Raw genomic sequence first — 20,702 nt, 5'->3', positions numbered from 1 at the left:
GAGCCTTTTGTCTCTTCCTCTCACTTTCTAGTAATACTTCTGTTTCTAGCGGTCCATTTTGGCCTCATATGAATGTTCTGCTAATAATAATGATCAAATATCAGAAAATACATATTTTTTAACAAGGAGGTAAGTTAAATATATGCATAGCATAAAACTTCCAGCATGTTTGTGAACCATTCTATGGTTCAAGTGTCTGTTAGCGACCTCTGTGGGCCAGCGTTTGAACTGTGTTTGCTCGGCCACGTGATGAATTTTTTTTTCATCACGTGGCCGAGCAAACACAGTTCAAACGCTGGCCCACAGAGGTCGCTAACAGACACTTGAACCATAGAACGGTTCATTTGTCATAATTTGACCTTTAATATTTGTGTTACAATGATGAAATATTATTACAAACCATTAGAATACAATCTCACCTATTACACGTGCTTTGTGATGGAGTACTGATAGTATCACAACTATCAGCAAGCTCTCTGCTAAGAAGACTATGTGTTGGACTGCAATGGTTCATCACTAACACTCGAGTGGACGAATCAATTGAAGACACACAGTTCGTGATTAAACTGAGGCCCTACCACTACCTTGCACCTAAAATAGGGAATTCTTCTTGAGAAGGTTACTTTTGATGTTCACAAAAGCCAACCACTGGTTCTTATCATGAGCTAGATGCTGAAGTCATCTTACTCGTAGGTCAATATCTACCAGACTACACGGTGCTATATGATAGAATACAGCCGCCTTCAAGTCATGTGACGTCCTCTAAATTTGAAATTCCCACAAAAATCGTATGGAGAACGGAAAAATACAGTAACTTCTTTAAATATCCAATAGATGTCAGCCAACTTCAGGTTTTAAATTTATTTTTAGCAAGCGAAAGCGGCTAATCGATATCACAAACGTCCACATCTACTTATAGTACGAGTTTAAGCACTAGATGTCACACTATTTCAGATTTGTGAGAACTTCTATAGCAAAATCATTGCATTTTGCACGAGCTCTAATTTGATATATTGTTTTTTTTGTATGGAAAAATTCATGCACATTGCTAAAAATATAGAAGAAGTGTCTGAATTGCTAATTACTTCTAGCTTAGAAGTTTGAATTTATTCTGAATCCGATTTCCGGTTCCATACAGTTCATACAGACAAGAGAATGTTTCAGAGAGGGTTAGTGTAATGTTCATGTTCGGTACTGGTTTTCAGTTTGTAATCGCATAGATTAGTTGTTTATACATACTGGGCAAGAGTTTTAAATCCCAGCAGACAAACTGGTGTAGAACTTCTGTGATTAAAAAAGACATTTTGTTTAGTTCTATTATTATATTATAATTTGCGTCATAATATATGTTCTGTTATGAGAAACGTTACCTGGAAATGTACTCACAAGTAGAGTTTAGAAAAAATCCTAAGTTAACAGAATATGAGAGTGTAGTTGGATCTGTGACAGCCTCAGGTCTAAATATTCGAAGCGACATACAGAAATAGATTTCCCTCAAAAACATGTAAATCTTCAGTTGTGTTCGTGCTGCAAGATGTATTAAGACGTCCCAGTTTCAACAAATTTACGAAGTTAGTGGGCGTAATAAGAGAATTTAGAGCATTGAATTTGCATTTAATAAACCATAACACTTTAAATTTCAGGGGTTTCATGTTTAATTAATCCACATTCAGAGTCCTTGTATTTTAATCTAATGTGTCATTTTAGGGTGTGTGTCTTGATCGCTTGGATATGGTGTTCGTGGTTTCAAATTCCACTCCAGACTTAAATGTTCTTCCTAGTCCCTATATTGTGCTGTTGTGTTGGTATTAAAAAATAAAACATGTCGCTCGCGCGTAGAAGTAAATGACAAATAGATTCGTTGGTGAATGAATGTTGCTCATTATCTGTTTTTGAGAATTGTAGGAGTTAAAACTGTAAGCAGAAAAATGTGCTAATAATGTAAAATCGTTAAAAAGTGCGGTGATGTAATATACAGCTCAGTATAATAACATCGTGTTTGATTTTTTGACTAGCAATATTATTGGTTATGTTGGCCATGTTTCGCGTTAAATTACATAATATAAATGATAAGCTGATTTTGACGGTAATTAAATCTAGTTATATTCAGCATTTTACGCATAATTTAATAGAGCACAAATAAGTGTGGTGACGAGCTAACAGTATCGTGATCGTGTGTGGCATGCCACACGTGCCATGCGCATGATAGTACTCAAATTACAATATAACAGTTAACTGTGCTGGTGAAGCTAACGTTTCATCAGATGGATCACTGTCTTTTGGGGAAATTCAACAGACAGTAATAAAGTTTTTTACATGCAAAAGAAAATAATTAGAATAATGGCTGGTGTCAAAAGCAGGGTATCTTGTAGAAAATTATTTCGTAAATTTAATATACTTCCACTTGCAAGTGAATTTATACTCTGCTTGCTATCATTTGTGGTTGAAAACATGGATAAATTTAAAAGAAATACAGATGTACATAATTTAAATACAAGACGTAAACATGATCTATATGTGCCAAATGCTAACTTTACTAAATATCAGAAAGGAGTGTACTATACAGGTATCAAGTTGTTTAATAATCTTCCACCAACAATTAAAAGTCTAAATTATGATATACAGGTATTCAAGCCTGCATTGAAATATTACCTCTTTACTCACTCCTTCTATTCTGTAGATGATTTCATCTCTGCTGAAAATGTTTAAGCTTTATATCCATAATCTACATATATGTAAAGCAAGTTTTGTATTTATATTTAAAATTCTGAGGTTTATGTATATTAATTTGTAAAATTATTTTTCATTCTTGTATTGCAGAATCTGAAATTTATGTACATTGATATGTGAAATACGTTCTTGTACTTGTGTTGAAAGTTGTGAAGTGTATGTATATTGTATGAAATGACAAGTCCTACATCCTTTGGTTGAGTCCTAAGAAGGATCTATGGAATGTAAATAAACTCTAAACTCTCTATGGAAACTACGCCAGATAGAAGCGGACTATGGGTATTATGTGGTAAGTCTTAATAGGAATAATAACATTGGATTACCATAGGAATAGTCTGTCCCTTATAGTACTTGACTACCCATTTAATGGCACTTCTCACACTGCATTCTGACCACCAGCCCACTCTGTAGTTTCACCAATAGTTCCTTGCATTGTGATACTGTAGTTGCCTTTGTACATAAGTGTTTGAGTATGAAAGCACCAGGCCAGACCAACAAAACTTTCACTGCAGTTTCTATCCTGTTCGCCTTGTACACATCCCAGATTAAGTTCTTTGAATGTTTCTGAAAGTTATATTTAATTTTCTCAACAGAATTTGGTTATTATCTTGTACAAACTCTTTGTACTACTGAGAAGCATAATTAATTATGTAAGATTTGAGGTTTTCACAGAGGTGAATATGAAGATTTCTGTCTTCTGGGTTGTTGCGCTGTGTAGTCTGGTTGATGTTAACCATGGACCAAGCCAGATGGATATCAGTAAGACACAAATTACTTCAGGTATGTTCTTTAACATTTGATAGTTTTTGGTTCTGTAATTGGGTGTTCTGGAACTTGGTCTGATTCTAATGAAGTTTGATGTTGGTAATGCATTTTTCTAGCATTATACACTGGTATGCAATATTGACACTTTTTTTCATAAAACAATAAATGTACCTTCCAAAACTTTCCCAAATGTGATTAATTTTTATAATACTGGTTTTTGTTATTATATTTACATTTTTAAAAGTATATCATTTAACAAAGCTTTAAAAGTATTTTTGTATTTTGTTATAGAGATTTGGACTGGAATTGATGCCATTTCTGTAAATATCATTACACTGAGGAATTCTTTGAAGTTTAGATAAGGTTGAACAAGTTTTTTCTGAGTCACATACAGATATTGTTTCCGTACATGAAATTTTTATTTTTAAGTGCTATATATATATATATTCTGTGCCTTGCTTCTGTCAAATGGCACTGCTTCACAAGACAAAACTTAAGGAAACCATAACTAACTACCTAACTAGATGGCTTACCGAACCCGAAGGTTCATCACTGAATTAACCAAAGCCCTCCACCAGACCCTGTCCTGGGCCAACAAAATCCGGTCTCCTTCGACTCCTATCTCCCATAGATCCCGCCTGATATTATCCTCCCATCTACGTCTAGGTCTCCCCAGCGGTCTCGTCCCCTCAGGTTTCCCAACTAATACCCGGTGCACACCTCTTGTCCCATCCATGCGCGCTACATGCCCCACCCATCTCATTCTTCTCGACTTAATCACCCTGACAATACTGGGGGAGGAGTACAGATTTTTAAGTTCGTCATTATGTAGTTTCCTCCAGAACCCATCGTCTTCTCTCCTAGGCCCAAATATCCTCCTCAACACCCTATTCTCAAACACCTGCAATCTACGTTCCTCCCTTTGAGTGAAAGACCATGTTTCGCACCCATACAAAACAACTGGCAAAATTATTGTTTTGTATACTTTAATTTTCAGGTTCTTAGAAATCAGACGGGAAGACAAAATATTTTGAACTGAGAAGTAGCAAGCATTTCCGGAATTTAATCTCCTCCTAACTTCCTCATGAGTGTCATTTTGATTTGTTATTGTTGTTTCCAGATATTTGAACTTTGTAACCCTTTCAAAGGACTTATTAAAGACCCTAAAATAATTTTGCCAGCCTGTCTGCTGACGACGAGATACCAACATGTACTAAGGAAACCATTCTTTTATAAACTTACAAAGCCTTTGTGGAGAGTGGTACTAACACTGTGGGAATGTGATGTCCTATTTTATGTATAGCCTTCTTTGTATATGTAATTTTACTGTACACATACAATTCTGTTTTATTTTGCTCAGTTATTCCATGCTAACTTTGATTTTATAAAAGAATATATTAGTTAGGAAATAATGGTTATCCTCCTATGTGTATTGTATCTTTCTGTTTGTATGTGATTTCATGTATTAGATATTTTTCTATGCCTACATGCCCAATATCCTTATAACTACCAATTTAATTTTAAACCCCATGCCTGTCATTGCTGTAACCTGTATCTTTGTTCCTTACAGAAATTAATTATGAAACTAATGTCCTCTATTTTCAGGACTAAATGATGCTATTATCATATGAACTCTAAGTAAATATTTTGTATCTAATTTTATATTTGTAAATATATGTGTAAATGTGATTTTAACCAGACTTGCTTGTCATGTGTTTTGTAATATTTTGCATGTGTGGTGAATAAGGTGATAAATTGAGTAAAAGTCATTTAATTGCTATTGCTTTGTGTGTGAAAAATTATAGAACACAAATCCATTAAGGAACCACTGTTTTATTCAAATTTCAGATCTGATGATATTTTGAAATTGTCAGGTTATTTTTATTTTAACCTGTTGTTCAGTTATGTTACGAAAACAGATGTTTCTCTTTATTTGCCCATTTTCATTGTTGATAAGCCATGAATTATTGGGCTGGACTGTCAGCAGATGACAGAAGAGCTTATGCACACTTACATAATCACATATAGAAGCTGTATGATATTTTAGGTTGTAACAACAGTATGGTCTTCTAGGTTGTAATGCTATATGGACTTCTAGGTAGATTCTAGTGTTCTTTGGGCTGAAGATGGAGGAAGTATGTTTCTGTGAAATATTGGTATCCACCTGTAAGTCCATATGGCATTATAACAGAAGATCAACACTGAGAGATGCAGAAGCTTTTCAGACAGAAGAAACCAGGATTTCTTAACAAGATATTGTGTTCTTAGCTCAGGAAGAAATTATAGATAGAAGAAAGTACTCAGATATTGATATTCTGTCTTATAAAGCATGAACGAGATGTTTTGGAGGCAAAATTCAGCGCTCATTTCTCACCTAAGTCTCTGTCGGTTCACTGCTAAATGGTTCTAGCAGTCAAATCAGGATTGAATAGAAATTGTGCAGATTTAGTGGACTTGTCACTCACTACTAATAAATGCACAATTCAGAGACAAAGAAACCTCCCACATCGGAGGAGGCCAAGGCTTGACTTTGGGCTGTTGTGCTATAAGAAGAAGAAGAAGAATTAAGCTTGCAGCAGTGTAATAAGTACATACCAGAGTCATCAATTAACATGTCAACAAGTGAAATTTGCAAAAATATTCCTGCTAGCTTGTATGTTTGTTTGTGTTAGTTGGCTGTCTGTCCATCCACATTGAAGAACCCGGGATTGGATTTTCATCATATTTGTTAACAATGCTCACACATTTGCTGAGGTCATCAACGTCAAATATAAATATAGTATGATTTTGTAATATTAAATGAAAAGTTAAGTTAAGAGAGTGACTAATGAATAAAAATTTTCAAGGAAAACCATAGAAAAGTCAGCATAGTTTGTCTGGTTACAATACCTGTCATCTTGATTTATGAAGAAAGGAACTGTTTGTTCTTAGAAATGTTTAATTTAAAATCGAATGCAAAAATAAAGAACTCTGTTTGTTCGTATCCTAAATTTTTCTGTTTCTGGTGGCTGTTGTGAGTGTCTGTGAGGAAGGTGTGAAGAAATGAAAGTGACTGATTGCAGCTGTTGTTCTAATTTGGATTGTTTCAGACAGCTGATTGGTGGAGCCTTGCTGTTTTGATGCTTGAGATGTTGAGAGCTACTCCTTTTGAAGCAGAAGGAGAAAACAACCAGCAGATGATATTTGAGTGAGTCTCAGCGTTTGGAGAGAGATTGGAAATTTATGTTTCATAAAAGTGACAAAAATGAGAAACCTTCTTTGAAATCTAATTTGAGATGTATCTTTCTAATGGGGAAGAGAGAAATTAAATCTTCTTTTGCAGTTAAATTCTGAAAACAAATGTGATTTTGCTCGAACACCTCTTACCAGGAGTGGCGAATCTCGTAATGAGTGACACCAAAATACGTTCAGGTGATGTAAGAATGAGTTCCAAGGAAAATGAGGCATCCATTTTACACTGTTTTGTTTTCTTCTGCCCACAACTGTTACCATAAAATATAAATGTTTAAGTTCTAAACTACTTTGTTTATGGTCCCGATTATCGAATCTAAACAGGATGTAAGGAAGATCAGATAATTAAAAATGTCTGATAATTCAGAGAACTGAAGAAAGAGATGAGGGTAGCACTCATATTCTTTCTAAAACCAATAATGTTGGCATTCTGAAGAAACTGATTTCACAAATGGAGAAGGGCTCGGTCAGGAAGTGTAATTCATTCTGCTGCATACTGAGTTGACAGCTGATAAAATGAAGCATTCTGAGATATCACGCTTATGAAATGGATTGTCAGATAACCGAAAGTCAGATAATTGGGACCCTACTGTATTAATAAGAAAACTCAGTGCACAGTTTTAAGGCTTTCAGTAAAGTTTCTAGATATTATTCTTTAACATAAGTAAATAAATGAATAGAGTGTGGTTTACGTTCCTAGCAGAGGACTATCTGTAGGGTGGGGTGAGTGTTCAGAAGCCCACATTTTGACATTATGAAGCATGATATATATCATGCTGAACAAATTAAGCATCCTATAGATAGAAAATAAATGCATAGCATATTAGTTTAATTGTAATCGTGGGATAGAGACAAGAAAACATGCGTAGTGTAATGTGACCAATCTTACAGAATGGACCCACATAGACTGCTTTACTCAGGCCCTGTGCCCCTCTGGGAATGGCTTCTCCTAATGAAACATCTCATGTGCAATAAATCTGGAAGCACTGGCAGTAGTTACATAGTAGAAATTCACTTACAGTGTTAGGAAGACACTGGAAAACTTGCTGGGAGGTCAGAATTTCAGAAGACCATGACCGGACAACTTGAAATGTCCCGTCCACTAAATGTGACATAGCAAAACACTTACAGAGAGCTCTACAGTTATATTTACACAGAAGACTTTATTTCATGATCCTTGTACATATTCTCTTGAAAATTGAAGGGTCTTTTGAACCCAGGGGTTTTTGTGTCAAGCTTCATTCTGCACTAAGCTCTCTGTTCCATACCATTAATGCTTCTAATTTATACTACAGGACACCGGGGTACTTCTGCCATACTTCCTGCTTCTCGATGACAGCATTGTCGATGATGATGAAGACCATTTTGGTGTGGATGCTCGCCCTCAGTTACCAGGCACTCAGCCTCACAAGACTGGTGGCACTTTCAAGGTCAGTACAAAAATTTGCAATATTATGTGTTGGATGAGAATAAGGTCTATCTCTGGACGTTCTATTACTTTTAGAAACGGTGCTGAACCTGAGGGCCATGTTGTTTAAAAGTTACATAATAAGGTAAATGTTGGTGTTCTGATTGGCTGATATTTGTGCACTGTAACTCTGGTATGGTGCACAAGGTAAGATTCAACATTCACATTTGGTTCATGCATATAATAATTTTCGTGACTGTGAATTGCAGACAGTGATATCAATAACATAATGGGTTGTTAACACCTTGTAAGTACAGTCTTTTGTAGAAACTGAGAATTTGCTCAGCTGCTAAAGAAATTAGACATGTCTAACATTTTTTAACATATTAGAACTTTTCCAGTGAGGTGCTTGTAGCACCCCACCTGCCGTCCAATATATCTGTAGCTATTCTATATCTGGACGTCCTCTCATTCCGCAGGATATTGGCCGTGACATGGGATCCACTTAACATGTTGAAAATGTTTAAACATACCTTTTAAGAAGGTAGCTGTCCTGTGGGTTGTAATGCCATCATGTGGTAGAACATTACAGACGTTTCAGAGGTGTTTGCTACCTCCGTCATGAGGGAGATGATGATGGATGAAATGTGTGTAAACTTCTACTAGACTACATGGCACAGCAAACCACAAGAAACACATTTTCATACTCATTGCTGTGTGGACCTGGAATTATATGTTGACACATCTATGTTCATATTGTGAATTACACGGGTGAGTGAGGTTGGATGATGAACTCTGAGATAGACTGTATTGAACATTCAGAGTTAAACACAACACAGAGAGTTGTTTAATTTTCATGAGCTTAGTCTTTGTTTTACAGTGAAGATAAAATTTTATCGTCATGTTTTCAGAGACATGACATTTTTCTTGTCTTATAAACACTTGAGTAAGGACATTTCAGTACGTATTAATGTGACTTGTATTATATGTATTGCAGATTTTCTCATTTTGTCACCTTCTCTGGATAAAATCCACTAGCAGCACCCATGCACAATCCTACATTAGTTTTTAAGCTTGGATCTGATATATGCATTGCAAATTATAATGTTGGGGAATGGTGCTTATTATTTTTCCCCACACAGTCAGTTATATATTTTATTACTTATGTTTGATAAAATACAAGAAAGTAACAAGTTACTTATTATATAAATGGCTGCAGGCTTCGACCATATTTAACCATTCTCAGGCTTTACCAAGAAGTATTAAGGAAAGGATTATGTGTTAGCTAGTGTAATTTTGCTTGTCTGCCACGGTAATATACATCAGTGATCAAAATAATGTGATATGTGATAACTACTGTCCACAGACCAGGAGAAAAGCCCTGCGGGGGGGATGTCGTTTCTGGTGCGGTGCGGGGGGAATGTTTACTGCCTGCTGGACTAGAGGGCTGCTATTGGTGGGAAGTGCGATACATCAGAGTTTAAGGCTACTACACACAGACTGAAAACATCAAGCAGTTAAGAGTAGAGTGTAGTGAGCGCACCTCTAATATGTTCTGCGGTGTTGCGATAATATTCTAGATTAAATCACTGTGCCACTGTGAGGTAATCTTAAAGCTGTACCCATTAGAACACATGAAAGCCTGTCGTCTGTTGTTCGTTCAGTGGTTGTGGAACGAATGCTTTTAGGATGGGTTGTCACTCGCCACGAAATCTTGCGCATGTGCGTTTAACGAATTCCTAGCAGGGATTTTCTCCTGGTTTGCGGACTGTATATTACACAGAACAGATTAAGATTGAAGATACATTTAGTTTATATTTGCAACCTTGAGGGTCCCTGGAATATACTGTTTTCCCTGTAAATGCGGCAGAGTGTGTGTTGGACAAACTGACAAAAAATTGGGGCTTAACACCAATGGAGAGCAGGACCAAAAAGCACAAACTTCTGACTCTGCCCACCAGCTGTGATTGGCCAGGGTCCAACCATGAGCACTGGCCGGGCAGGTGTATATATGAGAGACAACCACAAACCAGATAATCTGGTTACATCAGAATACTCATGATGGGAACAGAGATGGTCCCTGAGACATCAGTTTCGTTTAACCACCTGATGTGGCAGATCATCTGAATTTTTTTTTATTGAATTCTCAATTTATTCCCAAAAGCATAATTCCATCATGGCAGGCTGTATTCATCAACTGACCTAAGACAAAGTTCACAGCTGCTTGGTTCATGCCAGAGCTCGTGGTTAGTAATTGAATTCTCAATGTGGGAGCCTGGGTTGAAACCCAAGGCAGTCCATGTGGGATTTATGGTGGACAAAATGACACTGGGACACACTTATCTCAGAGATATTTGGTTCACTCAGACACTAGATTAATATTGTGTGTTGCTTCGCATTATTTGTGGGCTGTAATATCAGGTTTCTATCAGATGCATTTCCAGACAGGCAGTTTCTTCCCTCACAATAATAGTAATGCAGAATGTTGCAATATTAAAATCAAAACATTACGCAATTAAAATCAATAATTTAAAATATAGAATGGCCTGTGTGTTGTATAAAATCTATTATTGCCATGTGTAATGTAGCTCTGATGTTTCTACTTTATCAATCCTAAAGAAAACTTGGGACCAGCTTTACATGGAGAGTTAAACATGGATTCTTATCAGATGACCATTTATTATTATCATAAATTATTTTTCGTGTCTGTTTGTATACAGTTGTTCCGTTGGCCCAGTGTGTTATTATCAGCAGTGTACCGATGTTCTAGTTCTGTGTTAGCTGCAGTGATATACTGCGATAATGGGCTATTTCCTGGTGTCCTGACTCGTTTTCTACCTTAATCATTTTAATTATTGCAATAATAATTTGACAGTGCCCATAACAGATATACTAACCAGCCATGTGGACGGTCACACTCATTGTCATTCTGCAAACCCTATCTCACTAGGAGAGCATGCAGTTCAAATGCAGCCGGGAAGAAGTCAAGCAGTTTACCCAAAGTCTTACTAAGTATTGTCTCAAACTACAGTGAACAACTAATTGAGTAAATAAAGGACCAGGGAAGAGCTAAATTGCCATGTATATTTTGCTTTATTCTTGTGCTCCATTTTCTTACTTGAAAGTCACTTGTGTTTGGTGTTTAGTATTTAGGGATGCAATTGAAACGCAACCAAAACAGGTCACACCGGACTTGAAATTTCCTGGTAGTCTTACTGAACCAACTCTGGTTGCTGTGTTCATCATTAAATTATATTCCAGATAGACTATTCCTACTGAAGCAGGTGAAATGTCCACAGGTAAACAAGCAACTGTCAACTGAGGTCAAGGTGTGACTAGCAGTGAGTTGAAAAAGATTAGTTACAGGACTTAACAGCAGGTGGCATCTAAGTCAACCGGAATGGACTGGATATTTCTGTTGAATGTGAAATGCAGATTGCAAGAACAGTTGCTTGAAACTTGAGTTGTCATTATAGTGTGAACACTCCATAAGAAGTGTGAAGTGTTTTTTGAGCAAACAACTGCAAGGAACTGACTGCTGTTTTTTTCTTTTTGTGAACAGAATCAAGTGACCCACTTAATGTGAACCTCTTGCTGCACCATTCAAAGACCAGGTGAGATATCTTATTTAATTTTAGAAGCAATCTACAGTGTAAGACTAATGTTGAGACTAGTGGGGTGAAGGAGGAAGGAGAAAAGATAGCGTCTGCCTTTAATGCTTCAGACTTCCTGCATTCCTTGCAAGTCTCAAGATTACAGTTGCATACTATACTTACATCATCCGTTAACCAACATTTCTACAATTTCATATGTGACCAGTCAGTGGAACTCGGTATTGATATTCTAGATTGTCACATCATGTAAATGTGCAAGTAAATGCTTACATTTGAGAGTTACATACTGCCTATATCATAAGCTGTGTTGATGGAGTAAATGCTTCTTAGAAGCTTGTATCTCCCTACAAGTTTGCACAGCATTTTCTCCAAAAAGATTGGCTTCGTCCTCAAAATGCTGAGACCCCCTCAAATTTATCATAGTGAAAGTCCCTCTATTTTCTGTACATCATTTGAAACTAATGCACCTTCAAGGTGTTGCATAAAAGTGTACTGCAGTCTGGAATCTCACATTTACAAATATGAAATGTCATTCCAGTCTCTTCCTGTGTCAGATGTCCTTCCAAGGACATCTTGGCTGTTTCAGTTCCAGTAGTTATCTTAAAAATTTCTTTGGCTTTTTATTAGTTTTGTTAAAACCATCAGTTCTTAATATTTTTCATTCTCCGTTAATTTCAACTGCCTGTATCACTACTTACAGTTACCTCAACAAACACAGTTGCAATATTTATGGTTACAGCAGTCTCAAATCATATTTATCTTCTCTTAGTTTCAGTTTGTGAATATAGTGACTGAAATCACAACGTTCATATAGTTGTGTGTCATGCGCCGGAATGACAGAGAAGAGTGGGCTATTTATTTCAGAGTGCCCTGAGTTTTTACCCAGTAATGTTATTTTGTGTTACATTGCTTAATCTGTTGGTTTGCCCCATTCAGCGTTATGGTTTATTTACAACAATATCAGTAACTCGGGATTATGTGGCTTCTTGTGATAAGACGATCAGTGAATGATGCACTGTAAATGGTGTACAAGGAAGAAGATTTTACATCACTTAGGACAATATCCAATATTTTCATTGACTGAGGAAAACCAGGAACGATCCGTACGAGTATAGCTGTTGTCTGGACTGAGATTTCTTCAGTGTAGTATTCAGACACATTTAGTATAAATGAGATTTTAATATTGACGTTCCTTGCATTGTTATGATGCAGCTATGAGTTGGGCTGTGAACTATATAAGAAAATTGGCATGAAGGACACATATCTAATGTGAGTACCTGCACTAATAAATGTATTAACTTCCCAGAAAGGTGCTTACTGAGCAGGTTTACTTTAATATTTTGGCACTCAATGTTTTCTCACTATCTCTCAGCCTTTGCCCTTAAGATTTTACTTATAGAATTGGTTTATCTGTTCACAGAATTTATTGTTTCAGGTTACTTAATTAAGTAGGATTTGAGGTTTACACAGCAATCAAGGTTTTGTGAATTAAGGTACAATTTGACATAAATGTAGTTTATTTATTCATAAATAATGAGAAATGTATTTCTTTTCACTGTAAAGATTTGCGTTCAGATATTTTGTCCACACTGAATTTCTTAATGCAAGTTTGAGTATTCTCATTTATAAAACTGTGCATGAAATATCTGGTGCTGTCTTCCATCACTAGTGCCATAACTTGTCCAGGTGTTTAAGAAACGCCACATACACTTCTAGCTTATTGTATACAAAATTCTTATGTGTTGAAATTCATTTCATTTATTTAAGTGCTTGACAACAGCCAAAAAGGCCATTAACAGTCAAGCACTAACAACAATACAAAAACAAACAAACAGTGAACTAAAATGTACAATATTAATAATGATAATAATTCATTAATTTATTGCAAAATAATTAACAAGTAAATTAGCTAAATAATGTGCCTAAGTAAAATAATAATTAAATTAAAATCACGTCAGTTTTAAACAAAACATAGACAACATACATAATAATAATAATAATAATATATTTATATTCCATGGATCCATACCACAGTCAGAAGACAATTAGGATGTGGAAAAAGTCATAATAATAAGATATACTAATTAAACAATAAAAAAGAACAATGATTATTGTTTAAAACGATAACTGACATCAATAAGCTTAATATGATCTTCGTTAATGATGTTGATGCTCCTACAGACTGCATTGGCAGCAGAAACACATCTGGCTTTAAAATTACGTTGTGCCTTAAAGGTAGAGTAGTCTCTGATAGACCTAGTGGGTATGCAGAGACTAACTGTATCAAAAACTGACGAGCAACTAATTTTGCCTTTAAGGACATTAACAAGGAAAAGTGCATCCAGAAGCCTCCTTCTTAAATGCAACGATATGTATTCTAATCTGACTAAAATATCGTCATAATTATATGCACAAATGCCAATAAAAATCTACTATAACATAAAGCTACAAATTTTCTTTGTATCCTTTCCAACTGAAAGGAGTTAGTATTAGTAATAGAGTTCCAAGCAACAGACGCATACTCAATTTTAGAACGAACTAAAGTACTGTACAAAACCAAAAGGCTATCAAGGGTGGAGAAGGAAGCAATGTACCGAATTAAACAAAGCATTTTGAAGCTTTGTGAGAATATATAGTTGATAAGCTGTTAAAATGTTTACAGTCCAGTAGAATGCCAAGATCTTTAACATACTGGAAGTGTGCCACCAGGTTGTTACACAATTTGTAATTAAAGTAAATACTGTTTGTCTTTCGGGTGCATGATATAACAGTCGTTTTACTTAAATTTAAGTTGCATACATTAACAAGACACCAGTTTTGTATGGACCAGATGTCTTGCTGTAACAGTTTGCAGTCATCAACATCACTTATACTACGAAATATCTTTAATAAGTCATCAGCAAGTAAAAAGCAGTGAGAATTATGTATGGAGTCGCAAATATCATTGATAAATATATTAACAGGAAAGGGGCCTAGGGTGGAACCATGAGGCACTCCACACTTAACACGATATGGAAACGAAAGAGTTCCAGAAATACGAACAAGGGATTGTCTGTCAGAAAGATAACTATGGAACCAATCAACATAGCTAGGGGATAGTCCCAAGTTACTAAGTTTCCGAAGAAGAATATTGTGAGGAACCAAGTACTGTACCACAGGTCCACAAAGCGAAATCTGCCAGTTGGCAGCACTGATCACCGCCTTCTGAATACCGACTCAGTCTCCGCCTATTCACTAAAGTCCGCTACATAACCTCACTTAAACGCTATGTATTCACTCAAATTTCTTATAATATTACTCCAAATAACTCGTCACGAACAGCTCACCTTAGAACCTGTAATATATCACACACTGAAACATGGATCAGCCCTAAAAAACAGAATTCAACATCCGTAGATACGATTGGTGTCGTAATCCGGTCATGAAAAAACAGCCTAGAGACTAGCTGCTCTAACTGATGTTTTCTGTGCATTTCTGTATTCTCCTGAGAAAAGTAATGGGGCAGAAACTTAAGAAGGGTGATGGCCGTTTCTATCCAGATTCTTACCTATTAATTGATGAACCATCTACCATTTGGTATAGGTGCATAATATTTTTTTTAACTCCAACATTTTGTGTGCAGCAAGATCCGCCAATGTGGACTACCGGTCAGAACGCTAGCCTTGTAAACCTAGGGTCCCGGTTTCAATTCCCGGTGGTGCTCAGATTTATAACTTATGTTGGTCTAGGCATCACGGAGTTTTCCTCCGGGGGCTCCCCCGGTTTCTCCGTGGCATCCCAACAATTACTCCATTCACACACACAGAAGAAGGCAATGGCAAAACACTTCTGGGTCATCTGCCAAGAACGTATATGAACAGGGCCCAGTCCGAGAAAAGGATGGAAGGATCCTGTTCATATGGACCTGTCGTCAGACAGAACACTAATAATAAATAAAAATCTTTTTAATATTTGTCACCCTGTTTCACATGTATCACAAGTAATGTTTTAGGTGTGATATTCTGTTAATGTGACTTGTTTAGGGAACTGGATGGAATGCGGTACCGTGGGGTGCATAAGGTTGACATGTGTTTGAACAAGATATCACAATGTTATCCTGGAATGCAGAGATAGTACACATGTGATAATCTTGTAATGTTTAAGCAATTGATGTATCAGTAAAACTATTTCTCTGTGATGTGATATATTATTATAGGTCAAATGCTTTTAGATGGAAAATAAGGGCTAGGATTGGTCAAATTAAAATACAGTATTGGTATTTTTGGTTGCAGTCTCATTTTTATTCTTCTCATGTGTGTGCCTAAATTGTATTGAAATTGGTTTTTATTAACCTTCTTGCCAGTCACTTATATTAGTACACACAGAGGGACACTGAGTTCATAAATCTGTGATCCTGATTCATTACTGTAAGGTTTTGATCTCATTCTTTTAATTATTTTTCTCCTTACTGATGAAAAGGACTCATAGAACTATGGTTCACAGGTTTATAAGAAGATAAGATAACATGTAATATACCAGCCAAAATTATTACCACTTTATGTAAAATGATTTGTAATGTAATAAAGCCAATGCTTTTATTATAACACCATATAAGAACAGCAGCTGACATTAGGTGGCTTAAATTAAGGATTGTAGAATGATTGGGTGGCAGGGTAGCTCAGTCAGAATAGTGAGTAGCTACAGACTGGATGATCAGGGTTTGATCTCTGACTGGGGCACAGGGTTTTTTTCTAGTCTCTATGTCCAGACTGGCTCTGGGGCCCACTCAGCCTTTTATTCAGTGGGTATCATGGTCGTTTCCTAGGGGTAAAGCTCGGCTGGGCTGTGATGCTGACCATTCACCACATCTAGTGCTGATGTTGAGAAAGAATGAGTATGAGGTTTATTTACTCTCCCCTCAAGCACGTGTATGGTGTGTAGTGGGATAGTTTTACTTTATTTACTTTTTATTGTAGAATGATTATTAATTGTGTTTAATGAGGGAGGGTAAGAAAAACAATTATGACCAATTATAACAAATTTTCTGCCAAACACAAGTTTATAGTTTTGTTTATTGCATTTACCAACTATTCTAGATTTTGTTTGTAAATATTTACCATTTTTATTTTCTCTGCTAGAAAACTATGTAATGGAATTACATATCAAACGAAGGTAAAAGAAATGTTAAACTATTAATTTTTGCATTAATCTTTGTTGAAATAAAAGTTTTTGCAGTTCTGATTTTAGTCCAAAACAGAAGTGTATGCACAGAAGATAATCTGAGGTTATTAGTTGGATTTTTTAGTGAATTATCATTTGTTTTTGGTCATTGATGAGCTTTGAAGTAAATTAATTATGTATATGTTTAGTATCTTCCTTTTTATATTTAAAGGATTATAACTTTGTTTTTAAGGCATAACATACCCTCCCATTTAACAGAGGCACTTGAGATGAGGAGTTCTCAATTAATATTGTATGGCAGGAAATCTGAGTTTTCACAGTTATGTACATAGCCACATGATCCAACATGTACAAACTCATTAGTATTGCCAATTTCTTAAAAAAATGTATATGTGTGTTTGCATGCATGTCCATGAAAGTATGATTCAACAGTCATATGCCAAACAGTTCTTGGGATTCTAACAGGGACAATAAATTGTTAACATGTGGCAGAACTATTTGATTGTTCTGTCATAATACTAAAATGTCTAAGTTTTTGGTTTTATAGGCACTATGAATTTTCCTTTAAAAGGAAATTTTGACAATTTTAAGTGTAATAAGTGTCTAGTGGAATCTCTTCATAATATTACAAGTTGTACTCATTAATTCCATTGTGCAGATTCAGTTGTTCAAAGTATAAGCACTGAGGTAAATGCCTGATTGACATAAACACTTTAGTTGATGTTTTATAGTATATCAGAACATCTTAAAAGACTGAGATTTGTTGAGCTCACAATATTCTGGAAATTAGGGAATGTATCTTTGTATTCACTAAATGCTCGCATCTGCTGTCATGTCTGTATGCTCATCTGTACTTATACTCTGCATTTTCATTATTGTCTTCAGCTTCATGTAATTTCATTTCTAATAAATAGTTAATTTTGATACTAGAAAAATCAGTTTTGAATTCTGTGTTGCCTCTTATTAGAATTTTATATTTGAGCGTAATTTAGTAAGTTTCTAAGAGTCACGTCTAATATTTGTGGGGTTCATGTCACCACCTCCTTTGTGCTGTTAGGCTATGCCTCTAATGATTGTTCGAATAGCATCAGTTCTAAAATTTTGTCGAACTTGAAATAAATATGTTTCAATTTTACAAAGTGTTAACAGCAAATTTATTAAAAGCAGTTGTGAGAATACTGGCTTTTGTGTGGGTTGAATTATTTCAAGGCAAAAGGGATGATGTTGCAGATGATGAAAGGTGTGGTGGCCTTAAAAAAACTTTCTTAAATTTGGAAGAAAGTAACAAATACTGAGAAATGTTTGTCACTATACTTTTGATGAGGCATGATCTTTCTGTATGGCTTGAAATAAAATGCCAAAGTTTTCAGTGGAGAAATACACAGTCTGGAATAGGGCTGTGGAGTCGGTACTAAAACCTCTGAATCCTTCATAAAACCTCCATATGTATTAATAATGATAAACCTACTTAAATGGTAAATTTGTACCATAAGAGATTTCATCACCACCACGTGAATCATCAGGCTACTTTTTAGACTTATAACCTATATTTAAATATAAGTCGAATGGTTATTGCAGAAATCGGTTGATTTGTAGACAGTTTATATTATTAAGGTACCAGAGCCAATGTTACAAAGAATTATTCCCACACCATGTGACTCAACACGTCATTGAATCTCCATAAGTGAGGCCACCAGCGGCTCACACGGTAGCAAAAGCGTTAAAATAATATTTTCTTAAGATTTTATATCGAAGTTGGAGTCAGTACATTTTTACCGACTCCAACTCCACCTAAAATTGTTTCCGACTCTGACTCCACAGCCCTGGTCTGGAAGACCAGAAGAAGGGCTCAGTGCTCAAAATCAGAGGTTGAAGTCATATTTGCTTTTTTAATATCAAAGTAGTTTTTCGTTTTGGATTAGTTCCTTCAGAACAGTCTGCCAGTATACCTACAAGTTTTGAAAAGTTTATGGCAATATATTCATTGAAAAAAACTAAACCTATAGCTGGAGAGGGGGATTTTGAGTTAATAAGAGTGTATTCAGATAGAGCACTTGAGAAAACTGATTTTTGGTGAGTCATCTGATTTGACCCTGGTGACCTTTTAATGTTCATATTTCTAAAATTAAACATATTGAAAGGGTATCATTTGAAATTATTATAAGATGTAAAGACATTTAGGAATTGATTTCTAGCAGTGCTTTTGGGCATGTCAGAGGCTGAATGTGTGTGTGAAGGTAGAGGCAAATATTTTGAAAGTGACCACACTCACTAATCCACCAATCCTGTCATTTAGTTTTCATGTCTTGTCTTGTCTTTTGGAATATGAGATCTTATTTTTGAGATAAGATTTCTGTTGTGATCAACAAGGAGATAAACTTGTCATTACTTAGCCTTTATATTTTAAGTTGTTAATAACAAATTATGTAAGTGAAAGCAGAGCAGCAGGCTATTTAAATGTCAACAAGAAGTGTTAAAGTACTATTCCAGCATTCAATGTCTACCATACTACCTTATGCTGCATTTTATGAGATGACTACCATCATATTTATCACCATGTGAATCTCAAGTAGTATAGCTGTTACTCCAGCCGTGATTTAAATTAGATCCCTCCTGAATACACATCAGACAGTTAATACATTGCTATCCTGTTCATATGGTCTCAGGAAGTTGGAATGTAGTCTTGTGTTTATTTTACGAAGGAGCATATTAAGGACATGATACAATATTTATCAGTGGTTGTAATTTGTTTTCAGGGACCAACAGAAGCTGAATGAAAAATCGAGGAGTTCACTCGTCATCTGGTAAGCTTATGCCATTAAATTTTGTTTACTATAAAAGTTAATGTTTTATAGCACAGTATTTTGGTTCACATGTATTAGCTGAGTATTCACAAATGTTTCTTTCTGCAATTGTGAGTTAGCTTAAAAAGTGTGAAATGGTAGCATACATGTATTTTCCACTGTTCCCTACTATGTTATATGCCTACTTGTATTGATTTTACTTTATTGCAGATAGAGATGTATTTTTGCAAAGCTAATTGCACTACACACATCACGCTGCACCCATTGAGAAATAATGTGTCTGTATTTTGTAAAATATTCACCATATTAACATACTTCTTGTGTAGAAAATGTAGATCTTAATGAGATCTATATTTTGCATCATGTACTAATTTTTTGCACGTACTGATTGAATAAGAGGCTGCGCTGGCCTTGTAGTTAATCAGGATGTGGTGATGTAGAAATATAGCCCTGCCTTTCCTGGGAATCGAACACAAGTGATCCTGCTGACTTATGCCATCTCAAATAGGCTAATGTGCAAATCAGTGCAATGTGTAACATACCCTGATTATTTTCAGTAACATTCTTTGCTGTACTTGCTTATGTAGCACACTTATTTGCATCCCAGTATTTGTTACTGACATTGCTCATGCACAAGTAGCATCATGAATAATTGAGAGTGGCTTGGTATGAGTGTGAAAGTATTTATCTTCTCTAGTCTAACACAAACATGCCTAGCAGGTGTTAAAGAGGTGGTGTGATGTAGCTGAGTAGAATGAGTGAAGCAGTTGCTAATGCGGATCATGGGTTTACGTTACATAGCACAAAGTAAGTTTGAGTTTATAGTATTTGCAGATTAGTAGTGTTAAAAATTGCTAGGTGCTTGGGTTTTTCCGAAGAAAGAGTACGCTTTTAAAATAATTTTGTGAACAAATTACTGTAAATGCTCTTCAAAAAGTCTGCTGGGAAGCAGGAGTGGTAGAATGGGTGATCTTACTTGCATGTGCTCTC

At 35.7% G+C, this 20,702-nt stretch overlaps 1 protein-coding gene across 13 annotated transcripts; it reads left to right on the top strand.

Moving 5' to 3' along the window:
• Positions 1-336: 336 nt before the first annotated feature.
• Positions 337-19,992, top strand: LOC147871491 (uncharacterized). 13 transcript variants are annotated; one of them, XR_015538758.1, is made up of 8 exons: positions 342-2,086; positions 2,821-3,019; positions 3,403-3,510; positions 6,589-6,682; positions 8,022-8,156; positions 11,697-11,748; positions 19,665-19,712; positions 19,923-19,992. XR_015538758.1 is itself a non-coding variant. In XM_087361131.1 (7 exons), the coding sequence occupies exons 2-6, from the start codon at positions 2,977-2,979 to the stop codon at positions 11,704-11,706; spliced, it is 390 nt and encodes a 129-aa protein (XP_087217257.1). In that variant the 5' UTR covers positions 342-2,086; positions 2,821-2,976; the 3' UTR covers positions 11,707-11,748; positions 15,477-19,506. The 13 variants fall into 13 exon arrangements, 11 of the variants coding, with proteins under 11 accessions (XP_087217258.1, XP_087217252.1, XP_087217251.1 ...); XM_087361131.1 differs by lacking the exons at positions 19,665-19,712; positions 19,923-19,992 and adding an exon at positions 15,477-19,506; XM_087361129.1 differs by lacking the exons at positions 19,665-19,712; positions 19,923-19,992 and adding an exon at positions 12,518-14,192.
• Positions 19,993-20,702: the final 710 nt, after the last annotated feature.

Source organism: Zootermopsis nevadensis, unplaced genomic scaffold, assembly GCF_977971745.1.
Source record: "Zootermopsis nevadensis isolate Lab colony 2312 unplaced genomic scaffold, Znev_1.0 Znev_ptg000052l, whole genome shotgun sequence".
NCBI classification, from domain to species: Eukaryota; Metazoa; Arthropoda; class Insecta; order Blattodea; family Termopsidae; genus Zootermopsis; species Zootermopsis nevadensis.
This window is presented reverse-complemented; position numbering and strand designations above follow the sequence as displayed.

Coding starts and splice junctions, on each gene's coding strand:
- LOC147871491 (XM_087361126.1), top strand. CDS start 2,977: ATGGAAACTACGCCAGATAGAAGCGGACTATGGGTATTATGTG. Junction 6,683..8,021: donor AACCAGCAGATGATATTTGA/GTGAGTCTCAGC, acceptor TTTATACTACAG/GACACCGGGGTACTTCTGCC. Junction 8,157..8,613: donor AGACTGGTGGCACTTTCAAG/GTCAGTACAAAA, acceptor CTCATTCCGCAG/GATATTGGCCGTGACATGGG.